The sequence below is a fragment of the Lagenorhynchus albirostris genome, chromosome X (genome assembly GCF_949774975.1).
Source record: "Lagenorhynchus albirostris chromosome X, mLagAlb1.1, whole genome shotgun sequence".
In the NCBI taxonomy this organism is placed as follows: domain Eukaryota; kingdom Metazoa; phylum Chordata; class Mammalia; order Artiodactyla; family Delphinidae; genus Lagenorhynchus; species Lagenorhynchus albirostris.
This window is the reverse complement of record NC_083116.1, coordinates 66703483-66728864: the sequence shown is the minus strand read 5'-3', so window position 1 is coordinate 66728864 and position 25382 is coordinate 66703483. Positions and strand designations below refer to the sequence as shown.

Sequence of the window (25382 nt, the reverse complement as noted above, 5' to 3'; positions counted from 1 at the left end):
TGGTGAATTTTACCATACATTTAAAAAATAATGACAATTTTTCTCAAACTCTTCTAGAAAACTGAAGATAAGGGAATATTTTCTAATTCATTCAATGAGACCAGCATTACCCTGATTCAAAATTCAGACAAATAAACTATATGAAAACTACAGATTCTCTATTAATATAGATTCAAAACTACTCAACAAAGTACTAGCAAACCAAATTCAATAGCATATTAACAGGATTATACAAAATGGCAAAGAAAGAAACTGTCATGACAAAGGATTTGGCAATGATGTCTTAAATAAAACATCACTAGCACAGGCAATGAAAAATATTGATAAACTGGACTTCATCAAAATTTCAAACTTTTATGCAAAGGATACTTATCAATAGAATTAAAGATAATCCACAAAATGGGGGAATATATTTGCAAATTACATATATGATAAGAGACTGATATCCAGAATATATAAAGAACCCCTACAATACAACAATAACGAAAAAAGCACAATTTTAAAATGTGCTAAGGATTTGAATAGACATTTCTCCAAAAATATACAAACGGTCAATATGCACATGAAAAGATGATCAACATCATTAGTCATTAAGGAAATGCAAATCAAAACCACAATGAGGGCTTCCCTGGTGGCGCAGTGGTTGAGAGTCTGCCTGCCGATGCAGGGGACACGGGTTCGTGCCCCGGTCCGGGAGGATCCCACATGCCACAGAGCGGCTGGGCCTGTGAGCCATGGCCACTGAGCCTGTGCGTCCGGAGCCTGTGCTCTGTGGCAGGAGAGGCCACAGCAGTGATAGGCCCGCGTACCGCAAAAAAAAACAAAAAAAACAAAAAAAACAAAAAAACATAATGAAATACCACTTCACAATCATTAGGTTGGCTATTACAAAAGACGGGAGAGGCAGAGAAGAAAGAAGAGAAAAGAAAGAAAAAGAAAAGAAATATTGTAAAGATGTAGAGAAATTGGAACCTGTATGCATTCCTGGTGGAAATATAAAATGGTGCAGCTGTTGTGGAAAACACTGTGGTGATTCCTCAAAAAATACATCAAGAATTACCATATCTTCCACCATTCCACTTCTGTATATATACCCAGAAGACTGGAAAGCAGGAACTTGAAGAGATACTTGTACATCCATGTTCAAAGCACCATTATTCACAATAGCCAAAAAGTGGAAGAAACCTAAGTATCCATCAACAGATAAATGAATAAACAAAATGTTGTATATGCATAGAATATACTGTTCATCCTTAAAAAGAAATTAAATTCTGATAGTTGATATAACATGAATGAACCTTGAAAACATTCTGCCATGTGAAATAAGACAGACAGAAAAGGACAAATACTGAATGATTCCACTCATATGAGGTACGTAGAATAGCCAAATTCATAGAGACAGAAAGTAGAAGAGAGGTTACAAGAGACTAGGGAGAAGGGGGAATGGGAATTTATTGTTAAATGGGTACACAGTTTCTGCTTAGGATGATAAAAAAGTCATGAAAAAGGATGGTGATGATGGTTACACAACATGTATTTCACTGAACTGTGTACTTAAAAATAGTTAAAATAGTAAGAAATTTTTTTAAAAAACCCAAAGAAGCACAAACAAAAGAAGTCATGCCAATATGTAACAGGATACTCCAATTTAGTGAAAACGTTGGAACAACCTAACTGTACCTCAAAAGAAGATTTGGGGAGGGGAGGATTGACAGTGGTACATCCATTCAACAGATAAGCTGTTTCACAGTCAAGAGCAGACACAACCTAGGGAGGACAGAACACTCTCGAAACATTAAGTAAAAGGAAAAAAGGCAAGCTGAAGAAAAACACAAAAATACATACAGTAGATGTGTGCATTCCATGGTATGTCAAAAGCAAATGTACGGGGGAAGGCGGAAGATGGCGGAAGAGTAAGACGCGGAGATCACCTTCCTCCCCACAGATACACCAGAAATACATCTACACGTGGAACAACTCCTAAAAAACACCTACTGAACGCTGGCAGAAGACCTCAGACCTCCCAAAAGGCAAGAAACTCCCCACGTACCTGGGTAGGGCAAAAGAAAAAACAGAGACAACAGAATAGGGACGGCACCTGCACCAGTGGGAGGGAGTTGTGAAGAAGGAAACGTTTCCACACACTAGGAAGCCCCATCGCGGGCGGAGACTGCGGGAGGCGGAGGGGGGAGCTTCGAAGCTGCGGAGGAGTGCACAGCAACGGGTGCGGAGGGCAAAGCGGGGAGATTCCCGCACAGAGGATCGGTGCCGACCGGCACTCACCAGCCCGAGAGGCTTGTCTGCTCACCCGCCGGGGCGGGCGGGGCTGCGAGCTGAGGCTCTGAGGCTCGGGTTTCGGTTTCGGACGGAGCGCAGGGAGAGGACTGGGGTTGGCGGCTTGAACATAGCCTGAAGAGGTTAGTGCACCACAGCTAGCCGGGAGGGAGTCCGGGGAAAAGTCTGCACCAGCCGAAGAGGCAGGAGACTTTTCCTTCCCTCTTTGTTTCCTGGGGCATGAGGAGAGGGGTTTAAGAACGCTGCTTAAAGGAACTCCAGAGACGGGCGCGAGCCGCGGCTAAAAGCGCGAACCCCAGAGACGGGCGCGAGCCGCGGACCCCAGAGACGGGCGCGAGCCGCGGCTGAAAGCGCGGAATCCAGAGACGGGCGCGAGCCGCGGCTGAAAGCGCGGAATCCAGAGACGGGCGCGAGCCGCGGCTGAAAGCGCGGAATCCAGAGACGGGCGCGAGCCGCGGCTGAAAGCGCGGACCCCAGAGGCGGGCGGGAGACGTTAAGGCTGCTGCTGCCGCCACCGAGGGGCCTGTGTGTGAGCACAGGTCACTCTCCACACCCCTCTTCCGCGGAGCCTGTGCAGCCCGCCACTGCCAGGTTCCCGGGATCCAGGGACAACTTCCCCGGGAGAGCACACAGCGCGCCTCAGGCTGGTGCAAAGTCACGCCGGCCTTTGCCACCGCAGGCCCGCCCCGCACTCTGTGCCCCTCCGTCCCCGCCGGCCTGAGTGCGCCAGAGCCCCCAATCAGCGGCTCTTTTAACCCCATCCTGTCTGAGCAAAAAACAGACGCCCTCCAGCGATCTACACGCAGTGGCAGGGCCAAATCCAAAGCTGAGCCCTGGGAGCTGTGAGAACAAAGAAGAGAAAGGGAAATCTCTCCCAGCAGCCTCAGAAGCAACGGATTAAAGCTCCACAATCAACTTGATATACCCTGCATCTGTGGAATACCTGAATAGACAACCAATCATCCCAAATTAAGGAAGTGGACTTTAGGAGCAAGATCTATGATTTTTTCCCCTTTCCTCTTTTTGTGAATGTGTATGTGTATGCTTCTGTGTGAGATCTTGTCTGTATAGTCTTGCTTCCACCATTTGTCCTAGGGCTCTATCCGTCCATGTTTTTTTTTAAATTTTTTTCTTAATAATTAATTTTAATAACGTTATTATACTTTACCTTCGTTCTTTCTTTCTTTCTTTCTTTCCGTCCTTCCTTCCCTCCTTTAGACAACGAATCATCCCAAATTGAGGAGGTGGTCTCTGACAGCAAGATTTAGGATTTTTCCCCATTTACTTCTTTTAGTGAGGGTGTATGTGTATGCTTCTCTGTAAGATTTTGTCTGTATAGCTTTGCTTCCAACATTTGTCCTAAGGTTCTTTCCGTCCCTTTTTTTTTTTCTAAATAAGAATTTTTTAATTCAATAACTTTATTATACTTTATTTTATTTTTACTGTATCTTCTTTCTGTCTTTTTTCCTTCTTTCCCTCCTTCCTTCCTTCCTCCCTCCCTCCTTTCTTTCCTTCTTGCCTTCTTTCCTTCTTTGCTTCTTTCTTTCTTTCTTCCTTCCTTCCTACCCTCCTTTCCTTCTTTCTTTACTCATACTTCTACTAATTCCCTCTACTTTTTCTCCCTTTTATCCTGAGCCGTGTGGATGAAAAGCTTTTGGTGCTCCAGCCAGGAGGCAGGGCTCTGCCTCTGAGGTAGGAGAGCCAACTTCAGGACACTGATCAACAAGAGACCTCCCAGCTCCACATAATATCAAACGGCGAAAATCTCCCAGAGACCTCCATCTTAACACCAGCACCCAGCTTCACTCAACGACCAGCAAGCCACAGTGCTGGAAAACGTATGCCAAACAACTAGCAAAACAGGAACACAAACCCACCCATTAGCAGAGAGGCTGCCTAAAATCATAATAAGGCCACAGACACCGCCAACACACCACCAGACGTGAACCTGCCCACTAGACAGACAAGATCCAGCCTCATCCACCACAACACAGGCACTAGTCCCCTCCACCAGGAAGCCTACACAACCCACTGAACCAACCTTAGCCACTGAACAGACATCAAAAACAGAAGGAACTACGAACCTGCAGCCTGCAAAAAGGAGACCCCAAACACAGTAAGATAAGCAAAATGAGAAGACAGAAAAACACACAGCAGATAAAGGAGCAAGATAAAAATGCACCAGACCTAACAAATGAAGAGGAAATAGGCAGTCTACCTGAAAGAGAATTCAGAATAATGATAGTAAGGTTGATCCGAAATCTTGGAGATAGAATGGACAATAGATTGGACAAAATGCAAGAATCAGTTAACAAGGACCTAGAAGAACTAAAGATGAAACAAGCAACGATGAACAACACAATAAATGAAATTAAAAGTACTCTAGATGGGATCAATAGCAGAATAACTGAGGCAGAAGAACGGATAAGTGACCTGGAAGATAAAATAGTGGAAATAACTACTGCAGAGCAGAATAAAGAAAAAAGAATGAAAAGACTGAGGACAGTCTCAGAGACCTCTGGGACAACATTAAACGCACCAACATTCGAATTATAGGGGTTCCAGAAGAAGAAGAGAAAAAGAAAGGGACTGAGAAAATATTTGAAGAGATTATAGTTGAAAACTTCCCTAATATGGGAAAGGAAATAGTTAATCAAGTCCAGGAAGCACAGAGAGTCCCATACAAGATAAATACAAGGAGAAATACGCCAAGACACATATTAATCAAACTGTCAAAAATTAAATACAAAGAAAGCATATTAAAAGCAGCAAGGGAAAAACAACAAATAACACACAAGGGAATCCCCATAAGGTTAACAGCTGATCTCTCAGCAGAAACCCTACAAGCCAGAAGGGAGTGGCAGGACATACTGAAAGTGATGAAGGAGAAAAACATGCAGCCAAGACTACTCTACCCAGCAAGGATCTCATTCAGATTTGATGGAGAAATTAAAACCTTTACAGACAAGCAAAAGCTGAGAGAGTTCAGCACCACCAAACCAGCTTTACAACAAATGCTAAAGGATCTTCTCTAGGCAAGAAACACAAGAGAAGGAAAAGACCTATAATAACGAACCCAAAACAATTTAGAAAATGGGAATAGGAACATACATATCGATAATTACCTTAAATGTAAATGGACTAAATGCTCCCACCAAAAGACACAGATTAGCTGAATGGATACAAAAACAAGACCCTTATATATGCTGTCTACAAGAGACCCACTTCAGACCTAGAGACACATACAGACTGAAAGCAAGGGGATGGAAAAACATATTCCATGCAAATGGAAGCCAAAAGAAAGCTGGAGTAGCAATTCTCATATCAGACAAAATAGACTTTAAAATAAAGACTATTAGAAGAGACAAAGAAGGACACTACATAATGATCAAGGGATTGATCCAAGAAGAAGATATAACAACTGTAAATATTTATGCACCCAACATAGGAGCACCTCAATACATAAGGCAAATACTAACAGCCATAAAAGGGGAAATCGACAGTAACACATTCATAGTAGGGGACTTAGAAACCCCACTTTCACCCATGGACAGATCATCCAAAATAAAAATAAATAAGGAAACACAAGCCTTAAATGAGACATTAAACAAGATGGACTTAATTGATATTTATAGGACACTCCATCCAAAAACAACAGAATACACATTTTTCTCAAGTGCTCATGGAACATTCTCCAGGATAGATCATATCTTGGGTCACAAATCAAGCCTTGGCAAATTTAAGAAAATTGAAATTGTATCAAGTATCTTTTCTGACCACAACGCCATGAGACTAGACATCAATTACAGGAAAATATCTGTAAAAAATACAAACACATGGAGGCTAAACAATACACTACTTAATAATGAAGAGATCAATGAAGAAATCAAAGAGGAAATCAAAAAATACCTAGAAACAAATGACAATGGAGACACAACGACCCAAAACCTGTGAGATGCAGCTAAAGCAGTTCGAAGGGGGAAGTTTATAGCAATACAAGCTCACCTTAAGAAGCAGGAAACATCTCAAATAAACAACCTAACCTTGTACCTCAAGCAATTAGAGAAAGAAGAACAAAAAAACCCCAAAGCTAGCAGAAGGAAAGAAATCATAAAAATCAGATCAGAAATAAATGAAAAAGAAATGAAGGAAACAATAGCAAAGATCAGTAAAACTAAAGGCTGGTTCTTTGAGAAGATAAACAAAATAGATAAACCACTAGCCAGACTCATCAAGAAAAAAAGGGAGAAGACTCAAATCAATAGAATTAGAAATGAAAAAGGAGAGGTAACAACTGACACTGCAGAGATAAAAGAGATCATGAGAGATTACTACAAGCAACTCTATGCCAATAAAATGGACAATCTGGAAGAAATGGACAAATTCTTAGAAATGCACAACCTGCCAAGACTGAATCAGGAAGAAATAGAAAATATGAACAGACCAATCACAAGCACTAACATTGAAACTGTGATTAAAAATCTTCCAACAAAGAAAAGCCCAGGACCAGATGGCTTCACAGGCGAATTCTATCAAACATTTAGAGAAGCGCTAACACCTATCCTTCTCAAACTCTTCCAAAATATAGCAGAGGGAGGACCACTCCCAAACTCCTTCTACGAGGCCACCATCACCTTGATACCAAAACCAGACAAGGATGTCACAAAGAAAGGAAACTACAGGCCAATGTCACTGATGAACATAGATGCAAAAATCCTCAACAAAATACTAGCAAACAGAATCCAACAGCACATTAAACAGATCATACACCATGATCAAGTGGGGTTTATTCCAGGAATGCAAGGATTCTTCAATATACGCAAATCTATCAATGTGATAAACCATATTAACAAATTGAAGGAGAAAAACCATATGATCATCTCAATAGATGCAGAGAAAGCTTTTGACAAAATTCAACACCCATTTATGATAAAAACCCTGCAGAAAGTAGGCATAGAGGGAACTTTCCTCAACATAATAAAGGCCATATATGACAAGCTCACAGCAAACATCATCCTCAATGGTGAAAAACTGAAAGCATTTCCACTAAGATCAGGAACAAGACAAGGTTGCCCACTCTCACCACTCTTATTCAACATAGTTTTGGAAGTTTTAGCCACAGCAATCAGAGAAGAAAAGGAAATAAAAGGAATCCAAATCGGAAAAGAAGAAGTAAAGCTGTCACTGTTTGCAGATGACATGATCCTATACATAGAGAACCCTAAAGATGCTACCAGAAAACTACTAGAGCTAATCAATGAATTTGGTAAAGTGGCAGGATACGAAATTAATGCACAGAAATCTCTGGCATTCCTATATACTAATGATGAAAAATCTGAAAGTGAAATCAAGAAAACACTCCCATTTACCACTGCAACAAAAAGAATAAAATATCTAGGAATAAACCTACCTAAGGAGACAAAAGACCTGTATGCAGAAAATTATAAGACACTGATGAAAGAAATTAAAGATGATACAAATAGATGGAGAGATATACCATGTTCTTGGATTGGAAGAATCAACATTGTGAAAATGACTCTACTACCCAAAGCAATCTATAGATTCAATGCAATCCCTATCAAACTACCACTGGCATTTTTCACAGAACTAGAACAAAAAATTTCACAATTTGTATGGAAACACAAAAGACCCCGAATAGCCAAAGCAATCTTGAGAACGAAAGAAGGAACTGGAGGAATCAGGCTCCCTGACTTCAGACTATACTACAAAGCTACAGTTATCAAGACGGTATGGTACTGGCACAAAAACAGAAAGATACATCAATGGAACAGGATAGAAAGCCCAGAGATAAACCCATGCACATATGGACACCTTATCTTTGATAAAGGTGGCAGTAATGTACAATGGAGAAAGGACAGCCTCTTCAATAAGTGGTGCTGGGAAAACTGGACAGGTACATGTAAAAGTATGAGATTAGATCACTCCCTAACACCATACACAAAAATAAGCTCAAAATGGATTAAAGACCTAAATGTAAGGCCAGAAACTATCAAACTCTTAGAGGAAAACATAGGCAGAACACTCTATGACATAAATCACAGCAAGATCCTTTCTGACCCACCTCCTAGAGTAATGGAAATAAAAACAAAAATAAACAAATGGGACCTAATGAAACTCCAAAGCTTTTGCACAGCAAAGGAAACCATAAACAAGACCAAAAGACAACCCTCAGAATGGGAGAAAATATTTGCAAAGGAAGCAACCGACAAAGGATTAATCTCCAAAATTTACAAGCAGCTCATGCAGCTCAATAACAAGAAAACAAACAAACCAATCCAAAAATGGGCAGAAGACCTAAATAGACATTTCTCCAAAGAAGATATACAGACTGCCAACAAACACATGAAAGAATGCTCAACATCATTAATCATTAGAGAAATGCAAATCAAAACTACAATGAGATATCATCTCACACCAGTCAGAATGGCCATCATCAAAAAATCTAGAAACAATAAATGCTGGAGAGGGTGTGGAGAAAAGGGAACACTCTTGCACTGCTGGTGGGAATGTAAATTGGTTCAGCCACTATGGAGAACAGTATGGAGGTTCCTTAAAAAACTACAAATAGAACTACCATATGACCCAGCAATCCCACTACTGGGCATATACCCTGAGAAAACCAAAACTCAAAAAGAGTCATGTACCAAAATGTTCATTGCAGCTCTATTTACAATAGCCCGGAGATGGAAACAACCTAAGTGCCCGTCATCGGATGAATGGATAAAGAAGATGTGGCACATAGATACAGTGGAATATTACTCAGCCATAAAAAAGAAACGAAATTGAACTATTTGTAATGAGGTGGATAGACCTAGAGTCTGTCATACAGAGTGAAGTAAGTCAGAAAGAAAAAGACAAATACCGTATGCTAACACATATATATGGAATTTAAGAAAAAAAAATGTCATGAAGAACCTAGGGGTAAGACAGGAATAAAGACACAGACCTCCTAGAGAACGGACTTGAGGTTATGGGGAGGGGGAAGGGTGAGCTGTGACAGGGCGAGAGAGAGTCATGGGCATATACACACTAACAAACGTAGTAAGGTAGATAGCTAGTGGGAAGCAGCCGCATGGCACAGGGATATTGGCTCGGTGCTTTGTGACAGCCTGGAGGGGTGGGATAGGGAGGGTGGGAGGGAGGGAGACGCAACAGGGAAGACATATGGGAACATATGTTTATGTATGACTGATTCACTTTGTTATAAAGCAGAAACTAACACACCATTGTAAAGCAATTATACTCCAATAAAGATGTTAAAAATCAAAAACAAAAACAAAAAGCAAATGTACACTTAAAATTGGTACATTTCACTCAAAATAAATTTTACATAAAAATTTTAAATAAATATGAATTCTAGCTAATGACATGCAAGCTAAAGCATTAAGGTTAAGTGAAATGATGTCTGCAATTGACATTGAAATGCATAAAAAATATAATGATGGATAGAGAGATCAGTAGATAAATAGGAATGTAACAAACCAAGTATAGTAAAATGTTAACAGAAAATCTAGGACCTGAGTTTATGGGAAATCACTGTGAAATTCTGTAAACCTTGCAGTATGTTGGAACTTTTCATAGTAAAATGCTTGAAAAGAAAGATGGTGTGACTATACTATCATCACATAGAGTAGATTTCAGATGGTGAAAAATCACCAGAGGTAAAAGGGGACATTACTCATTGATAATCGGTCAATTCACAAGAAAGGCATAACAATCATACATGTACATGTACCTAATAACAAACTATAAGCAAAAACTGAGAGAAGAGCAATGAGAAAATGACAAATTGACAATTATAGTTGGAGACCTCAACACTGCTCTCTCAATATGAGACAAAATATCATTAAGGATAAACAGGACCTGGGACTTCCCTGGTGGTCCAGTGGGTAAGATTCCATGCTCCCAATGCAGAGGGCCCGGGTTTGACCCCTGGTCGGGGAAGTAGATCCCACATGCATGCTACAACTAAGAGTTCGCCTGCTGCAACTAAGACTCTGCATACCATAACTAAGAAGTCCACATGCTGCAAATTGAGAGTCCGCATGCTGCAACTAGAAAAAAAAAAAAAGATCCCACATGCCACAACTGAGACCTGGAGCAGCCTAAATAAACACTTTTTTAAGTGTTAACTTAAAAAAAAAAAGGATACACAGGACCTGAATGTAATAAACCATCATAACCTAATTGAAATTTATAGAATATTTCACCCCACAATGGCAGAATATATACATGGAACGTTCAGAAAGATACATCATTTTCTGGGTCGTAAGAAAAATAGAAAAGATCTGAACAGAGTAAAAGGAAAACACAAAACATCAAAATTCATACACTGCAGCATTTAAAACAGTATGCAGAGTGGGGAACTTTATACCTTTAAATGTATATATTAAAAAAGGAGCAAGATCCAAAATTCACCTTAAGTAGCTGGTAAAAAAGCAAATTAAACCCAAAGAAAGAGTGATAACATAAAAATAGAATGGAAACCAATGAATTAGAAACAGGTGAAAACAATAGAGGAAATTAAATCCAAAGCTGGTGTTTTTGAAAAGATAGTAAAATTGCTAAACCTCTAGAGAGACTAATCAAGAAAAAAAAAAGACATTATCAATAACACAAATGAAAGATGAGATATCATGACAGTGTCTACAAAAAACAAAAAAACTTAATAACGGAATAGTGTGAACAAATTTACATCAATAAATTAGACTACATAAATGAAATGGACAAATTCCTTAAAGACAAAATTGACCAAAACAGGCCTAAGGAGAAACAGATAAGTCTAAATAGCCCAACATTTATTAAAGTAACTGAATCTGTTTAAAATTTTCTAAAAACTCAGAAAACATCAGACCAATAGCTTCACTGGAGAATTCTATCAAACATTTAAGAATGAAATAATATCTATCTTACAAACATTCTTTTAAGAAGACAGAGGAGGGCTTCCCTGGTGGCACAGTGGTTGAGAGTCCGCCTGCCGATGCAGGGGACACGGGTTCGTGCCCCGGTCCAGGAAGATCCCACATGCCGTGGAGCAGGTAGGCCCATGAGCCATGGCCACTGAGCCTGCGCATCCGGAGCCTGTGCTCCGCAATGGGAGAGGCCACAACAGTGAGAGGCCCGTGTACCGCAAAAAAAAAAAAAAAAAAAAAAAAAAAAGAAGAGGAGATAGAGCACTTCCCTACTCATTTTACATGAGAACAGTATTACTGTGATAGCAAAAACAGAAAGATATTACAAGAAAAGGAATTTACAAACCAACATGTCTCCTTAACAGTGAGGTAAAACTCCTGTTGAAACAATATAGCAAAAGAAATACAACAATATATAAAAAGAGTAATATACCATGACCAAGCAAGGCTTATTCTAGCAATGCAAGACTAATTTTCTAGATCACCAGATACATTTAAAAGCATTTGACAGCTTCCTTGGTGGCACAGTGGTTATGAATCTGCCTGTCAATGCAGGGGACACAGGTTAAGCCCTGGTCTGGGAAGATCCCACATGCTGCAGAGCAACTAAGCCCATGGGCCACAATTACTGAGCCTGCGCTCTAGGGCCCGCGAGCCACAACTACTGAGCCCACGTGCCCCAGAACCTGTGCTCCAGAACAAGAGAAGCCACCGCAATGAGAAGCCCGCACACCACAACAAAGAGTAGCCCCCACTCACTGCAACTAGAGAAAGCCTGTACGCAGCAACGAAGACCCAACGCAGCCAAAAAGAAAGAAAGAAAGAAATTTATAAAAAGAAAAGCATTTGAAAAAATTAACTATCCTTTTATAATTTAAAAACAGAAATGAACAATAAATTTGAAAGAAATTAATAAAATGGTTTCTGTGTATAGACAACATGACTGAATATGTAGAAAATCTTCAGGAATCTACAAAAAAAGCTACTAGAACTCATAAGAGAATTTGGCAAGGTCACAGAACACAAGGTCTTTAAATCACTTAAAATTTCATTTACCATGACATCAGAAAATATAAATTACTTAGGGATAAATTTAGCAAAATATGTGCTAGGTTTGTACAATGAAAAGCATAAAACATTGCTAAGAGAAATAAAAGGAGCACGAAATAAATGGAGAAATATACTATATTTATGTAACAGTAAACAAAATACTGTTAAGATGTCACTAATCTAAATATCCAACACAATCCCAATAAAAGTTCCAGGAAGATTCTTGTTAAAAATTGACAAGAGGATACTAAACCATATGCAAATAATTGAGTAGAGCCAAAACAACTCTAAAAAAGTAGAACAGGGCTTCCCTGGTGGAGCAGTGGTTAAGAATCCGCCTGCCAACGCAGGGGACACAATTTGAGCCCTGGTCCAGGAAGATCCCACACGCTGCGAAGCAACTAAGCCCATGCTCCACAACTACTGAGCCTGTGCTCTAGAGCCCGTGAGCCACGACTACGGAGCCCATGTGCCACAACTACTGAAGCCCGCACGCCTAGAGCCCCTGCTCCGCAATGAGAGAAGCCACCACAACGAGAAGCCTACTTACTGCAACGAAGAGTAACCCCCGCTCACTGCAACTAGAGAAAGCCCGCGCACAGCAATGAAGACCCAACGCAGCCATAAATAAATAAATAAATAAAATTTTAAAAAAATAAATAAAAAAGTAGAACAAAGTTGTAGAAGTTACAGTATCGGATTTCAAGACTTACTATAAGGTTACAGTAATCAAGACAGTGTGGTATTAGCTTAAGGATAAACATAAACATAAGTATCCAAATGCAACACAATATGTAGTGAGACTTTCTTGGGATCCTGATTCACACCAACTATTTTCAAAACCACTATCATGTTTGTGAGGAAAATGAAATTATTTTGAATTTTAACTGGATATTTGATGATATTATGGAATTACTGTTAAAGTTTAAGTGTAATAATGGCACTATGGTAATGTTTAAAAAGTCCTTATCTTTCAACAATATATTCTGAACTATATATAAACAAAATAATATGATTTCTGAGACTTCTCCAAAATAATCTGAAGGCAAAAGAATAGGTTAAACAAAACTGGCCACGTGTTAGTAATTATTGGAGCTGGGTAATGGATACATGGAGATTTATAACACTATTCCTTCTGCCTGTACCTGTGCTTAAAATTTTTTACAAGAAAAAGTTTATTCAAAAAATTGAAATGCTTTATGGATTTAAGCAATAACCTCTTAACAGTTTTCTACTCCAAATAAAACACAATCACTCTGGTGATCAAGAATCTCAACTCTTTTCTGTACCTAATTCATATAATCTAATGAAGATTTATAAGTTGCATAAAATATTGCTAATAGGAAAAAGTAACTGTAACTAAAAATCTGTGGTTGATTACAACATCCTATTCTTGAAATACTAAAGTATATCTATGAAGGTCATATATTTAAAAAATCATAAATAAAAATTGGTTTACCTCTCTCAATTTCTCTCGCTCACGTTCCCGCTCAGCAATACGCTTTCGCCTCTCTTCCTCTTCCTTAAGAGCATTTTGTGTTTCTGTTCGTAGTTTATCATCTTTAAGAATCTTTCGAATTTTCTTTCTGCCTTTTCCAGGAGACTTGGAATCATCATTTTCATCTTCTTCTTCTTCTTCTTCTTCATCTTCTTCTTTATCATCTTCTTCAGAATTACTCTATGGAATTTAAATGATCAAAGGTTAATACTATAAAGTTTTCTAATTTGTCCACTTGAAATTCCAATTAACATACCAAGAAAAGGTGGAAGAAAACGTACTGAAAAGCTTCAGAATTACACTTTGTAATACAGAAGAGTATTAATAAAACAACCCTAAAAAGGGGACAAAGGACTGAACAGACCTTTCTCCAAAGGAGACACAGAAATGTCCAATAAGCACATAAAAAGATATTCAACATCACTTGTCATTAGGGAAATTTAAATCAAAACCACAAATGAGATACTAACTCACACCCATTAGCATGGCTATTAAAAAAAAACAGAAAATAAAAAGTGTTGGTGAGGATGTAGAAAAACTGGAAGGCTGGTGCATTGAGAAAACAGTGTGACAGTTCCTCAAAAAGTTGAACACAGAATTACCATATGATCCAGCAATTCCACTTCTCAGATTATAACCAAAAGAATTAAAAGCAGGGACTCGCCTGCATTCACAGCAGCATTATTCAAAATAGCCAAAGGTATAAACAACCCAAACATCCATCAATAGATGAATGGATAAACACAAAGTGATATATACATACAGTGGAATATTATCCAGCCTTAAAAAGAAAGGAAATTCTGACATATGCCACAACGTGGATGAACCGTGAAAACATTATGTCAATGAAAGAAGCCTGACAGAAAAGGACAAATACTGTGTGATTCCATTTGTATGAAATACCTAAAACAGGTAAATTCATAGACACAGAAATTAGAATTAGATGTTATGAGGGGCTGCAGATAGGTGGGAATCGGAGTTACCGTTTAAGGGGTACAGAGTTCCCAATTATGAATGTAATTAAGGCCACTGAATTGCACGTTAGAAATGGTTAAAAGGTTCATTAAAAAAATGAACTCCCCCCAAAAGAGAACAGGATTGACAAAACATTACAGAGAACTTGTACTCTAAATAATTCTGCTTATATATTGTACAAGAAACTTAAATTGACTGACTCCACTGGTAAAAGAAATTCAATCACATGAGTCATTATGTTTTATGTCTTCAGACAGAATACTTCACATCAAGTCTATAGCCCTAAGAATGGAAATAATGAATTAGAACAGCTTAAAACTTCCATTAGATTCAGTTAAGGAAAAGAAAAATATTGATAATATATCAAAGTTAATACTTCTGCATATTTATACTTTCAGTAAGTCAATTCTTCCACAAAATTTAAAATGTAAATAAATGAGTAGACAGGGCGAGAGAGAGTTATGGATATATACACACTAACAAACGTAGTAAGGTCGACAGCTAGTGGGAAGCAGCCGCATGGCACAGGGATATTGGCTCGGTGCTTTGTGACAGCCTGGAGGGGTGGGATGGGGGGGTGGGAGGGAGGGAGACGCAAGAGGGAAGACATATGGGAACATATGTATATGTATAACTGATTCACTTTGTTATAAAGCAGAAACTAACACACCATTGTAAAGCAATTATACCCCAATAAAGATGTTAAAAAAAGAAAATAAATTAAAAAAATAAATGAGTAGAATTTAATTAATGAATGGAATGCAGAAGATGTAATAACATATTTACAATGGTCTACTGTACCAGTTGTAATTCCAAGCGCACACAGTAAATCTCATTATTTACTACCTTGTTTTCACTGGATGAATCTTCTTGAACCTTGATGCGTCGCCTTTTCTTTTTCTGTTTATAACTTCGCTGATTTTCTTCCAACTCTGCTTTCTTTGCAGACCTAAAGAATATTTAAAATGCAAAATAAAATACTTCACGATGAATTTCCTTAAGTAAATTATGAACTATTTTAGAACTGCTTTACCTGTGTGTACATTCCTAAAAAAGATAAAGGAAAAATCAAAGAGCCAAAAAAACCTTCACTAGGTTCAAAAAGGAGAACCCTTAATTTGAAATCCAGTGATCAAAAAAATAAAGTTAAAAAAAATCAAACAGAAATCCAGTCGACATTTTAATTTATTCAAGGGGGAGGTTTAGCATATGAGTAATAAGATGGATGGAGGGCCTTTAGAAATATAAATGGTCAATATACACATGAAAAATATTCACCATCTCTTTAAATTAAAAAAAAACAGATTACAAAACTTAGATATGATTTTCTTCATACCAGATCACACAAATTAAAACAAAAACAGTAACAACAATTTGTGGTGAGTAATGTATTTTTGCGCTTAGGAATTGGTATACTAAGTTACATTAATCAAGACAGTACGTTCCTGGCATAAAGGATAGACATGCAGATCAATGGAAGAGAAATGAGAGTCCAGAAATAAAACTTTATGTTTATGGTCAATTGATTTTCCACAGGGAGGTCAAGACAATGCAATACGGAAAACAGTCTTTTCACAAACGGTGCTCAGACAACTGGGTATCTACATGCGAAAGGATGAATCTGGACCCCTATCTTACACCATACAGAAAAATTAACTCAAAATGGATTGTAGTTCCCCTAAGATATACGTTCTAGTTAATAGACTGCTCATTGTTTTATTGTTGAAAGAATGAGGAAATGGCTATTTACATACTCTGCTGGGAGATGAAAAAACTGACTTCTATAAGATAGCGTGAAAATATATATGAAAAGTCCTAAAATTGCAAAACTTTAACCCAACAATGTCACTTTTAGAAATTTACTCTAGGATTTAGGTATGAGGGAAGAGACAAGATGGCAGAGTAGAAGGACTTGAGCTCACCTCCTCTCACAGAAACATCAAAATCACAGCTAACTGCTGAACAACCATCAACAAGAAAAACTGGAAACTACCAAAAAAGATGTTCTACATCCAAAGAAGCTACAATTGAGACAGGAGGAGGGGTGCTTTCACCACACAATCAAATCCCATACTGGCTGGGAGGGTGACCGGCAAACAGGAAAATAATTATATCACAGATGTTCTCTGACAGGAGTGAGACTTCTGAGCTCCACATCAAGCTCACCAGCCTGGGGATCTGACATCAGTAAGAGAAGACCCCAGAGGATCTGGCTTTGAAGGCCAGCGGGGCATGAGAGCAGGAGCTCCACAGGACTGGGGGAAACAGAGACTTCACTCTTGGAGGGTGCACACAACGTTTCATGTGCACTGGGCCACAGGGCAAAGCAGTGACTCCATAGGAGACTGGATCAGATGAACCTGTGGGTCTTGGAGGGTCGCCTGGGGAGGTGGAGGTCAGTTATGGCTCACTATGGGGGGCAAGGACACTGGTGGCGGAGGCCCCAAGGAATATTCATCAGCAAGAGCTCTCCCAGAGGTCACCATTTTGGCAACAAGACCGGGCCCCACCCAACAGCCTGCAGGCTCCAGGGCTAGGATGCCTCAGGCCAAACAAACAACAGAGTGGGAACACAGCCCCACCCATCAGCAGATAGGCTGCCTAAAGTCCCCCTGAGCCCACAGCCGACTCTAAACACACCCCCTTGACATGGCCCTGCCCATCAGAGGGACAAGACCCAGCTCCACCCACCAGTGGGCAGGCACCAGTCCCTTCCAACAGGAAGCCTGCACAAGTCCCTGGATCAACCTCACCCACCAAAGGGCAGACACCAGAAGCAAGACAAACTACAATCCTGCAGTCTGCGGAACAGAGAACACTAACACAGACAGACAAAATGAGATGGCAGAGAAACATTTTCCAGACGAAGGAACAAGATAAAACCCCAGAAGAACAACTAAGTGAAGTGGAGATAGGCAATCTGCCTGAAAAAGAATTCAGTTAATGATAGTAAGGATGATCCAAGATCTCAGAAAAAGAATGGAGGCACAGATTGAGAAGATACAAGAAATAAGTTTAACAAAAAGCTAGGAGATTTAAAGAACGAGCAAACAGAGATGAACAACACAATAACTGAAATGAAAAATACACTACAAGTAATCAATAGCAGAATAAGGACTTCCCTGGTGGCACAGTGGTTAAGAATCCACCTGCCAATGCAGGGGACATGGGTTCAAGCCCTGGTCTGGGAAGATCCCACATGCCGCGGAGCAACTAAGCCCATGCGCCACAACTACAGAGCCTGCACTCTAGAGCCCGTGAGCCACAGCTACTAAGCCAACACGCTGCAACTACTGAAGCCCACACACCTAGAGCCCATGCTCTGCAATGAGAGAAACCACTGGAATGAGAAGGCCAAGCACCGCAACAAAGAGTAGCCCCCATTCACTGCAACTAGAGAAAGCCTGCGTGCAGCAACAAAGACCCAACACAGCCAAAAATAAATAAATAAATAAATATATATATATTTTAAAACATAGCAGAATAAATAAGGCAGAAGAATGAATAAGCTGGAAGACAGATTCCTGTAAATCACTGCTACAGAACAAAATGAAGAAAAAAGAATGAAAAGAAAGGAGGACAGTCTGAGACCTCAGGGAAAACATTAAATGCACCAACTTTCAAATTATAGGGGGCCCAGAAGGAGAAGAGAGAGAAAGGGCCTGAGAAAATATGTGAAGAGATAAGAGCTTAAAATTCCCCTGACGTGGGAAAGGAAACACTCAAGTCCAGGAAGTGCAGAGTCCAACACAGGATAAACCCAAGGAGGAACATGCCAAGACACATATTAATCAAATTGACAAAAATTAAAGACAAAGAGAAAATATTAAAGGCAACAAGGGAAAAGCAACAAAAAACATACAACGGAATCCCCATAATGTTATCAGCTGATTTTTCAGCAGTAACGCTGCAGGCCAGAAGGGAGTGGCATGATATATTTAAAGTAATGAAAGGGTAAAACCTACAACCAAGAATACTTTACCCAGCAAGGCTCTCATTCACATTCAACAGAGAAATCAAAAGCTTTACAGACAAGCAAAAGCTAAGAGAATTCAATACAACAAAACCCACCTTTATAGCAAATGCTAAAGGAACTTCTCTAGGCAGAAAAGGCCACAACTAGAAACAAGAAAATTATGAATGGAAGAGCTCACTGGTAAAGGCAAACATACAGTGAAGGTAGGAAGTCAACCACACACAAATATGATGTCAAAATCAGCAATCGTGAGAAGAGTACAAATGCAGGATATTGGAAATGCTCTGGAAACTAAGAGACCAGCAACTTAGAACAATCTTGTATATATATGGACTGTTATATCAAAACCTCATGGTAACTGCAAACCAAAAATCTACAATAGATACACACACAAAAAAGAAAAAGCAATCCAAACACAACACTAAAGAGTGTCATCAAATCACAAGAGACACTGATAAAAGATATCAAAAATGACAAAAACAGATGGAAAGATATACCATGTTCCTGGATTGGAAGAATGAATATTGTCAAAATGATTGTACTACCCAAGGCAATCTACAGGTTCAAGTCAATCCCTATCAAATTACCAATGTCATTTTTCACAGAACTAGAACAAAAAATTTTTTAAACTTATATGGAGACACAAAAGACCCTGAATAGCCAAAGCAATCCTGAGAAAGAAAAACAAAGCTGGAGGAATCAGGCTCCCTGACTTCAGACTATACTACAAAGCTAGAGTAATCAAAACAGTATGGTACTGACACACAAACAGAAATATTGATCATTTGAACAGTATAGAAAGCCCAGAAATAAACCCATGCACCTATGGTCAATTAATCTACAACAAAGGAGGCAAAAATATACAATGGAGAAAAGACAATCTCTTCAATAAGTGGTGCTGGGAAAACTGGACAGTTACATGTAAAAGAATGAAATTACAACATTCTATAACACCGTACACAAAAATAAACTCAAATGGATTAAAGACCTAAATGTAAGATCAGATACTATAAAACTCTTAGAGAAAAACATAGGCAGAACACTCTTCGACATAACTTGCAGCAACATCTTTTCAGATCCACCTCCTAGAATAATGAAAATAAAACCAAAATAAACAAATGGGATCTAATTAAACCTAAAAGCTTTAGCACAGTGAAGGAAACTACAAACAAAAGGAGAAGATAACCCACAGAATGAGAGAAAATATTTGCAAACAATGCGACTGACAAGGAATTAAACTCCAAAATATACAAATAGCTCATGCGGCTCAATAAAAATAACAAAAAATCCCAATCAAAAATATGGGCAGAAGATCTAAATAGACATTTTTCCAAAGAATACATACAGATGTCCAGAAAGCACATGAAAAGATGCTCATCATCACTAATTATTAGAGAAATGCAAATCAAAACTACAATGAGGTACCACCTCACACCATTCAGAATGGCCATCATTAAAAAGTCCACAAATAATAAATGCTGGAGAGGGTGTGCAGAAAAGGGAACCCTCTTACACTGGTGGTGGGAATGTAAATTGGTGCAGCCGCTATGGAAAACAGTATAGAGTGTCCTCAAAAAACTAAAATTAGAGTTACCATATGATCTAGCAATTCCATTCCTGGGCATATACCCAGATAAAACTATAATTCAAAAAGATACATGTACCCCTATGTTCCTAGCAGCACTATTTACCATAGCCAAGACATGGAAACAACCTAAAATGTCCATCTACAGATGAATGGATAAAGATGTGGTGGGTGTGTGTGTACATACACACACACACACACACACACACACACATACACACAATGGAATATCACTCAGTCGTCAAAAAAGTGAAACAATGCCATTTGCAGCAACTTGGATGGACCTAGAGATTACCATACTAAGTGAAGTAAGTCAGAAAGAGAAAGACAAATACCATATGATATCCCTTATATGTGGAATCTAGAATAGGACACAAATGAACATATCTATGAAACAGAAACAAACTCACAGACGTAGAGAACAGACTTGTGGCTGCCAAGGGGGAGTGAGGGGGTGAAGGAGGGAAGGACTTGGGAGTTTGTGATTAACAGACACAAACTATTATATATTGGATGGATAAACAACAAGGTCCTACTTGAACTATACTCAAGTTCCACAGGGAACTATATTCAATATCCTGTGATAAACCATAATGGAAAATAATACAAAAAAGAATATAAATATGTATAACTGAATCACTCTGCTATATAGCAGAAATTAACACAACATTGTAAATCAACTATACTTCAATAAAATACTTTTTAAAAAAGGAATAAAGTACTGAAACAAGCTACAGCCCTGGATAAACATTGAAAACATTATGCTAACTGAGAAAATCCATTCATAAAAAAGACACATATTTACGAATCTATTCATATGAAATGTTCAGAATAAGTAAATCCATACACAAATAGATTAGTTTTTGCCAGGGGATGAGAAGCAGGAAGAACGGGAAATGACAGCTAAGAGGTACAGGGTTTCTTTCTGGGATGATGGAAATGTTCTGAAATTAGATAGTGGTAGTAGATGCACAACTTTGTGAATATTCTAAAAATCCCTGTATTCTACTCTTTAAAATAGTGAATTTTGTGCTATATGAATTCCATCTCAGTGCTTTAAAATTCTCATTGTATCCTATTGTTATTTTATATTTCCCTGAAGTACAGTATGTTACTATACTCCAGGCACAACCTGGTATTAATCTAAAACAACCTCAAATATTTTAAAATTTACAAGTGCAAACAGCTATGTAGATATACATATATACACTCACACAAACACAAATTGATAAGTTGATAGAAGTATCATATTATTCTGGAGGAAATAAAAATTTCTTAGAACGGTTATTATTATCTAAAATACTATGCTAAGAAGGAAGCAAAATTTTAAATAACTTGTAATCTAGATCAGTAGCTATGTGTATTGAGAGAACAAACACATCTTAATTACTATAATACTAGTAGTACTACAAACAGCAATAATTAGCATTCATGGAGCACTTACTAATTACCAAATAGGCACTATTATAAGTCCTTTACATGCACCATCTCATTTAATGCCCACAATAATCAATAAGGTAAATAATAATGTAATCCCCCATTTTACAGATGAGGAAACTGAAGCACAGAGTATTCATACAAACAGGAAGTAGTAAAGCCAGGAGTTAGAGTGCAGTAGTTTGTCTACAGAGCCTCTTACCTACCACAACTTCTCACCACAACAACGAAAAATTACAGTTAAGCGTGTTTTTGCACACTGAAAGTCCACCTAATTTAGAACATACAATTCAAGTATATATAGCATGTTTATACATACTATTTTTAAATTAATAATTTTAATAATTAGTTTCAAATCAAAATGTTAAATATTTTACTTTATTAGTAACAGCAAACTTTCTACAAATAATTTGAAGCATGGTTATTCAGATTAATTCCTAAAATTTTAGAAAATACTATATATTTACCGTGTTCTTGGCCGTTGTTCATCTTCAGATTCACTAACTTCTTCACTAACTCCTGATTCCTGAAAATCAGAATCTTCAGAATCTTCACTGCTCACTTGAATAAAAATATATATTAAAAGTTATTAAATACTTCCCAATAGAAATGCAATTTGTCAGTAACTTCACATTAAAACTTAAGAGTATTATGAGAATAATATCTGTAGTACATATTATGTCATATAGATTAGACCAGTTAATGATACAAATGGTATTTATAAAAAAATCAAGTAAAATCCAACTATGGTTATAAAATTATGATTCTACATTAAAATGTAAGTATTAATTGTATACGAATTGACAAAATGAGAAATTGCCTGTCAATAAAAGAATTCTGGTTATTTAAAACAAGCAAAGTAGGCTGGCCAAGGTGGAATAAGGGCGATTACAGACCCTCTGCCATTTATGACAACTGAAAACTATAGACAGAATACATAAAATAACAACCTAAGAACTGTGAAAAGGAAACAAGAGCAGGCAGACTAGGGACTGAAATCAAAACCTGAATAATGATCCCCATAAAATTGTGGAGGGATGTGAATGTCATGTGTTTTATTTTTTCCTCAGTTCTTTCCTGGTTTTGACAGGAAGGCCGGCTGAATTCCAAAACTATGCAGAGGGTGCTGACAGCAAAACTCTGGGAGGACTGCATTTCTAGCCACAGCACTGGGAAAAGGAGCAGAGCCCTGCATATCACAAGAATATAAGGTGAATTCCCAATTTTATTTTTTCTCTCCAAAATTTTATTTTTCTGTACCAAAACTGCCACTAAGACACAGGCATCTGAAACCCCAGGAGAATACCCATATCTTTCTGGCCAGAGGAAGCCAGGCAGGGAAAATATAAGATGAGCCTGGACTATCTTGTGGTGCCAGAAAGTAAAGCAGTGCTCAAAAAATGATGGGGATATATTCAAAGGACACAGGATCCAACTTGAGAAGCTCCCAATAAGCAAAGCTGGAACAATGTGAGCAACAAAATGAACAACTGGATTATAACTCATAGAATAAAATAAGTATCTATCTATAAGTCCATATTAATATAAGCAATGCAATAAATAAATAAACGGGGAAACAACTCTTCCTAGAAGTAATGAAAGAAACTGAAAATCACCACTTACACATACATCACAGTAAAAACTGCTCAGGCAGTTGGATGCTAAAATTAGTGGGCATAAGTATGGATGAGAAACAGGATATTTGCATTGTCTCAAAGTATCTCCCCACAAGATATTAAATATGAACAGAAAAATAGTTTTTCTTTTTACAGTGGAAAAATCCAGCAGACACCAACTTAAGCAACTTAAATCAGGTTAGCATTACCAGTAATAAGACATATTGTCATCATACACCTTTGGTATGATACAGAGAAAGATTCAATATCACTTTTGTAGTACTGTTGTCAAAATGCCTAATAACCTAAATCTAACCATGAGAAGACACTAGACAAATACATATAGATGGACAGTCTAGAAAATAATTGATAATAGACTTCAAAAGTGTCAAGGTCATGAAAGAAAAGACAAAGGAACTGTCACAGATTGGAGTAGATTAAGGAGACAAGTGAATGCAATGTGGGATCCTAGAATGGATTCCAAAGTGGTAAAAGAACATCAGTGGGAAAAATAATGATAACCAAATAAAATCTATAGTTTACATCAGAGGTCAGAGGTCTGACGGTAAGTATTTTCAACTTTGTAGGCTATATGGTCTCTGTTGCAACCACTCATCTCTACACAACTTTGCCACTGTAAACACATGAAAGCAGTAACTGAATAAGTATAACAGTGCCCCAATAAACCTTTACTTATAAAAAAAGGCAGAAGGTCAGATTTAGCCTACAGGTGTAGTCTGTCAAACCCTGGTTGAACTAATAGTATTGCATCAATGTTAATTTCCTGGTTTTGATTGTTGTGCTGTAATAAGTGTAAGGTATTAAATTAGGGAAGCTGGGTGAAGGGTATATAGGAACTCCACACTATTTTTCTGACATTTCTATAAATCTAAAATTATGTCAAAATAAAATATTTTTAGAATATCATGAGCTGACCTCAGAATCAAAAGTCTATTCTATCTAAAAAAAACATAGGCAGGCACAAATAATATAAAGACTTGCTATGGGAGAAGAGGGGAATGAGGAATTAGTGTTTAGTGAGTTTCAGCTTGGGATGATGAAAGAATTCTGGAGACAGATAGTGTTAATGGTTGCACAACAATGTGAATATATTAATGCTACTGAATTAATTCAAAAACTTAAAAATGGTTAAAATTTTATGTTATGTATATTTTACCACAATAAAAAAAAAACAATAGTAAAAAAGAACTGCTAAGCAACTGGGAATTTGGGAGAACACAGGTGTCCACATGCACACACAAACTTCTCCTGTAATTAAATACAATTTTAAGTCTAGTATTCATTTTTCATCAAACATTTTAAAAATTTTCAAACCTACCAAAAGTTTTAAAGAATTTTTGAATGTATCCTTTCTCCTAAATTCACTTACTGTTAAGTTTAGCACATTTGCTTTATCTCTCCCTAAACATATACACACGCTTTTTTGCACTGAACTATTTGAAATTAAGTGCTGATATCATGACAGTTAACCCTTAAGCATAAGGACACTGTCCTACATAACTAAATACCACTATAATGCATGAGAAAAATAACATCAATTTTAATATCATATACTATAAAGGCAATCAATAACTACACTTTTGAAATTATCACCAAAATAACTTTTATAACTTTTTAAAAATTTAGGTGAAAATTGAAATCCACATACTACACTTGATTTAATATTATAATTCAGCTATTAGCTTTTGATTTCTCCCCATTACCCAACATTAAGTTTCCAGACAATACAGGGACACCAGAGTTTGCAAAACTTGGAAAATCATGCAACTCCAAATGTAGTATCAATCACTATGATCATAACCTACATTAGAAAAATTAATATGATGGGATTTTAGTTTACTCCCTTCTACACAAACGAACCAAAAAAAAAAAAAACAGCTGGGTAATAAGTTACCCACAGAAGAAGACAATGGAAACACAGGTCACAGAAAACTTGGGTTTCAATAAAGCATTTCAAATGTATTTGGCCCACTAAAGGACTCTATATTCCTGAGCT

General features: G+C 37.8%; 1 protein-coding gene across 1 annotated transcript in view; it reads right to left on the bottom strand.

Annotated features, from left to right (window-relative positions):
* ATRX (ATRX chromatin remodeler) overlaps positions 1-25382 on the bottom strand; it is a 256836-nt gene that overhangs the window by 117714 nt on the left and 113740 nt on the right. The window contains exons 15-17 of the mRNA XM_060137872.1: positions 22217-22310; positions 15598-15700; positions 13738-13956 (exon numbers count right to left, since the gene is read on the bottom strand). Coding sequence (XP_059993855.1) covers positions 13738-13956; positions 15598-15700; positions 22217-22310 — 416 coding nt within the window. The remainder of the gene's footprint in view (positions 1-13737; positions 13957-15597; positions 15701-22216; positions 22311-25382) is intronic.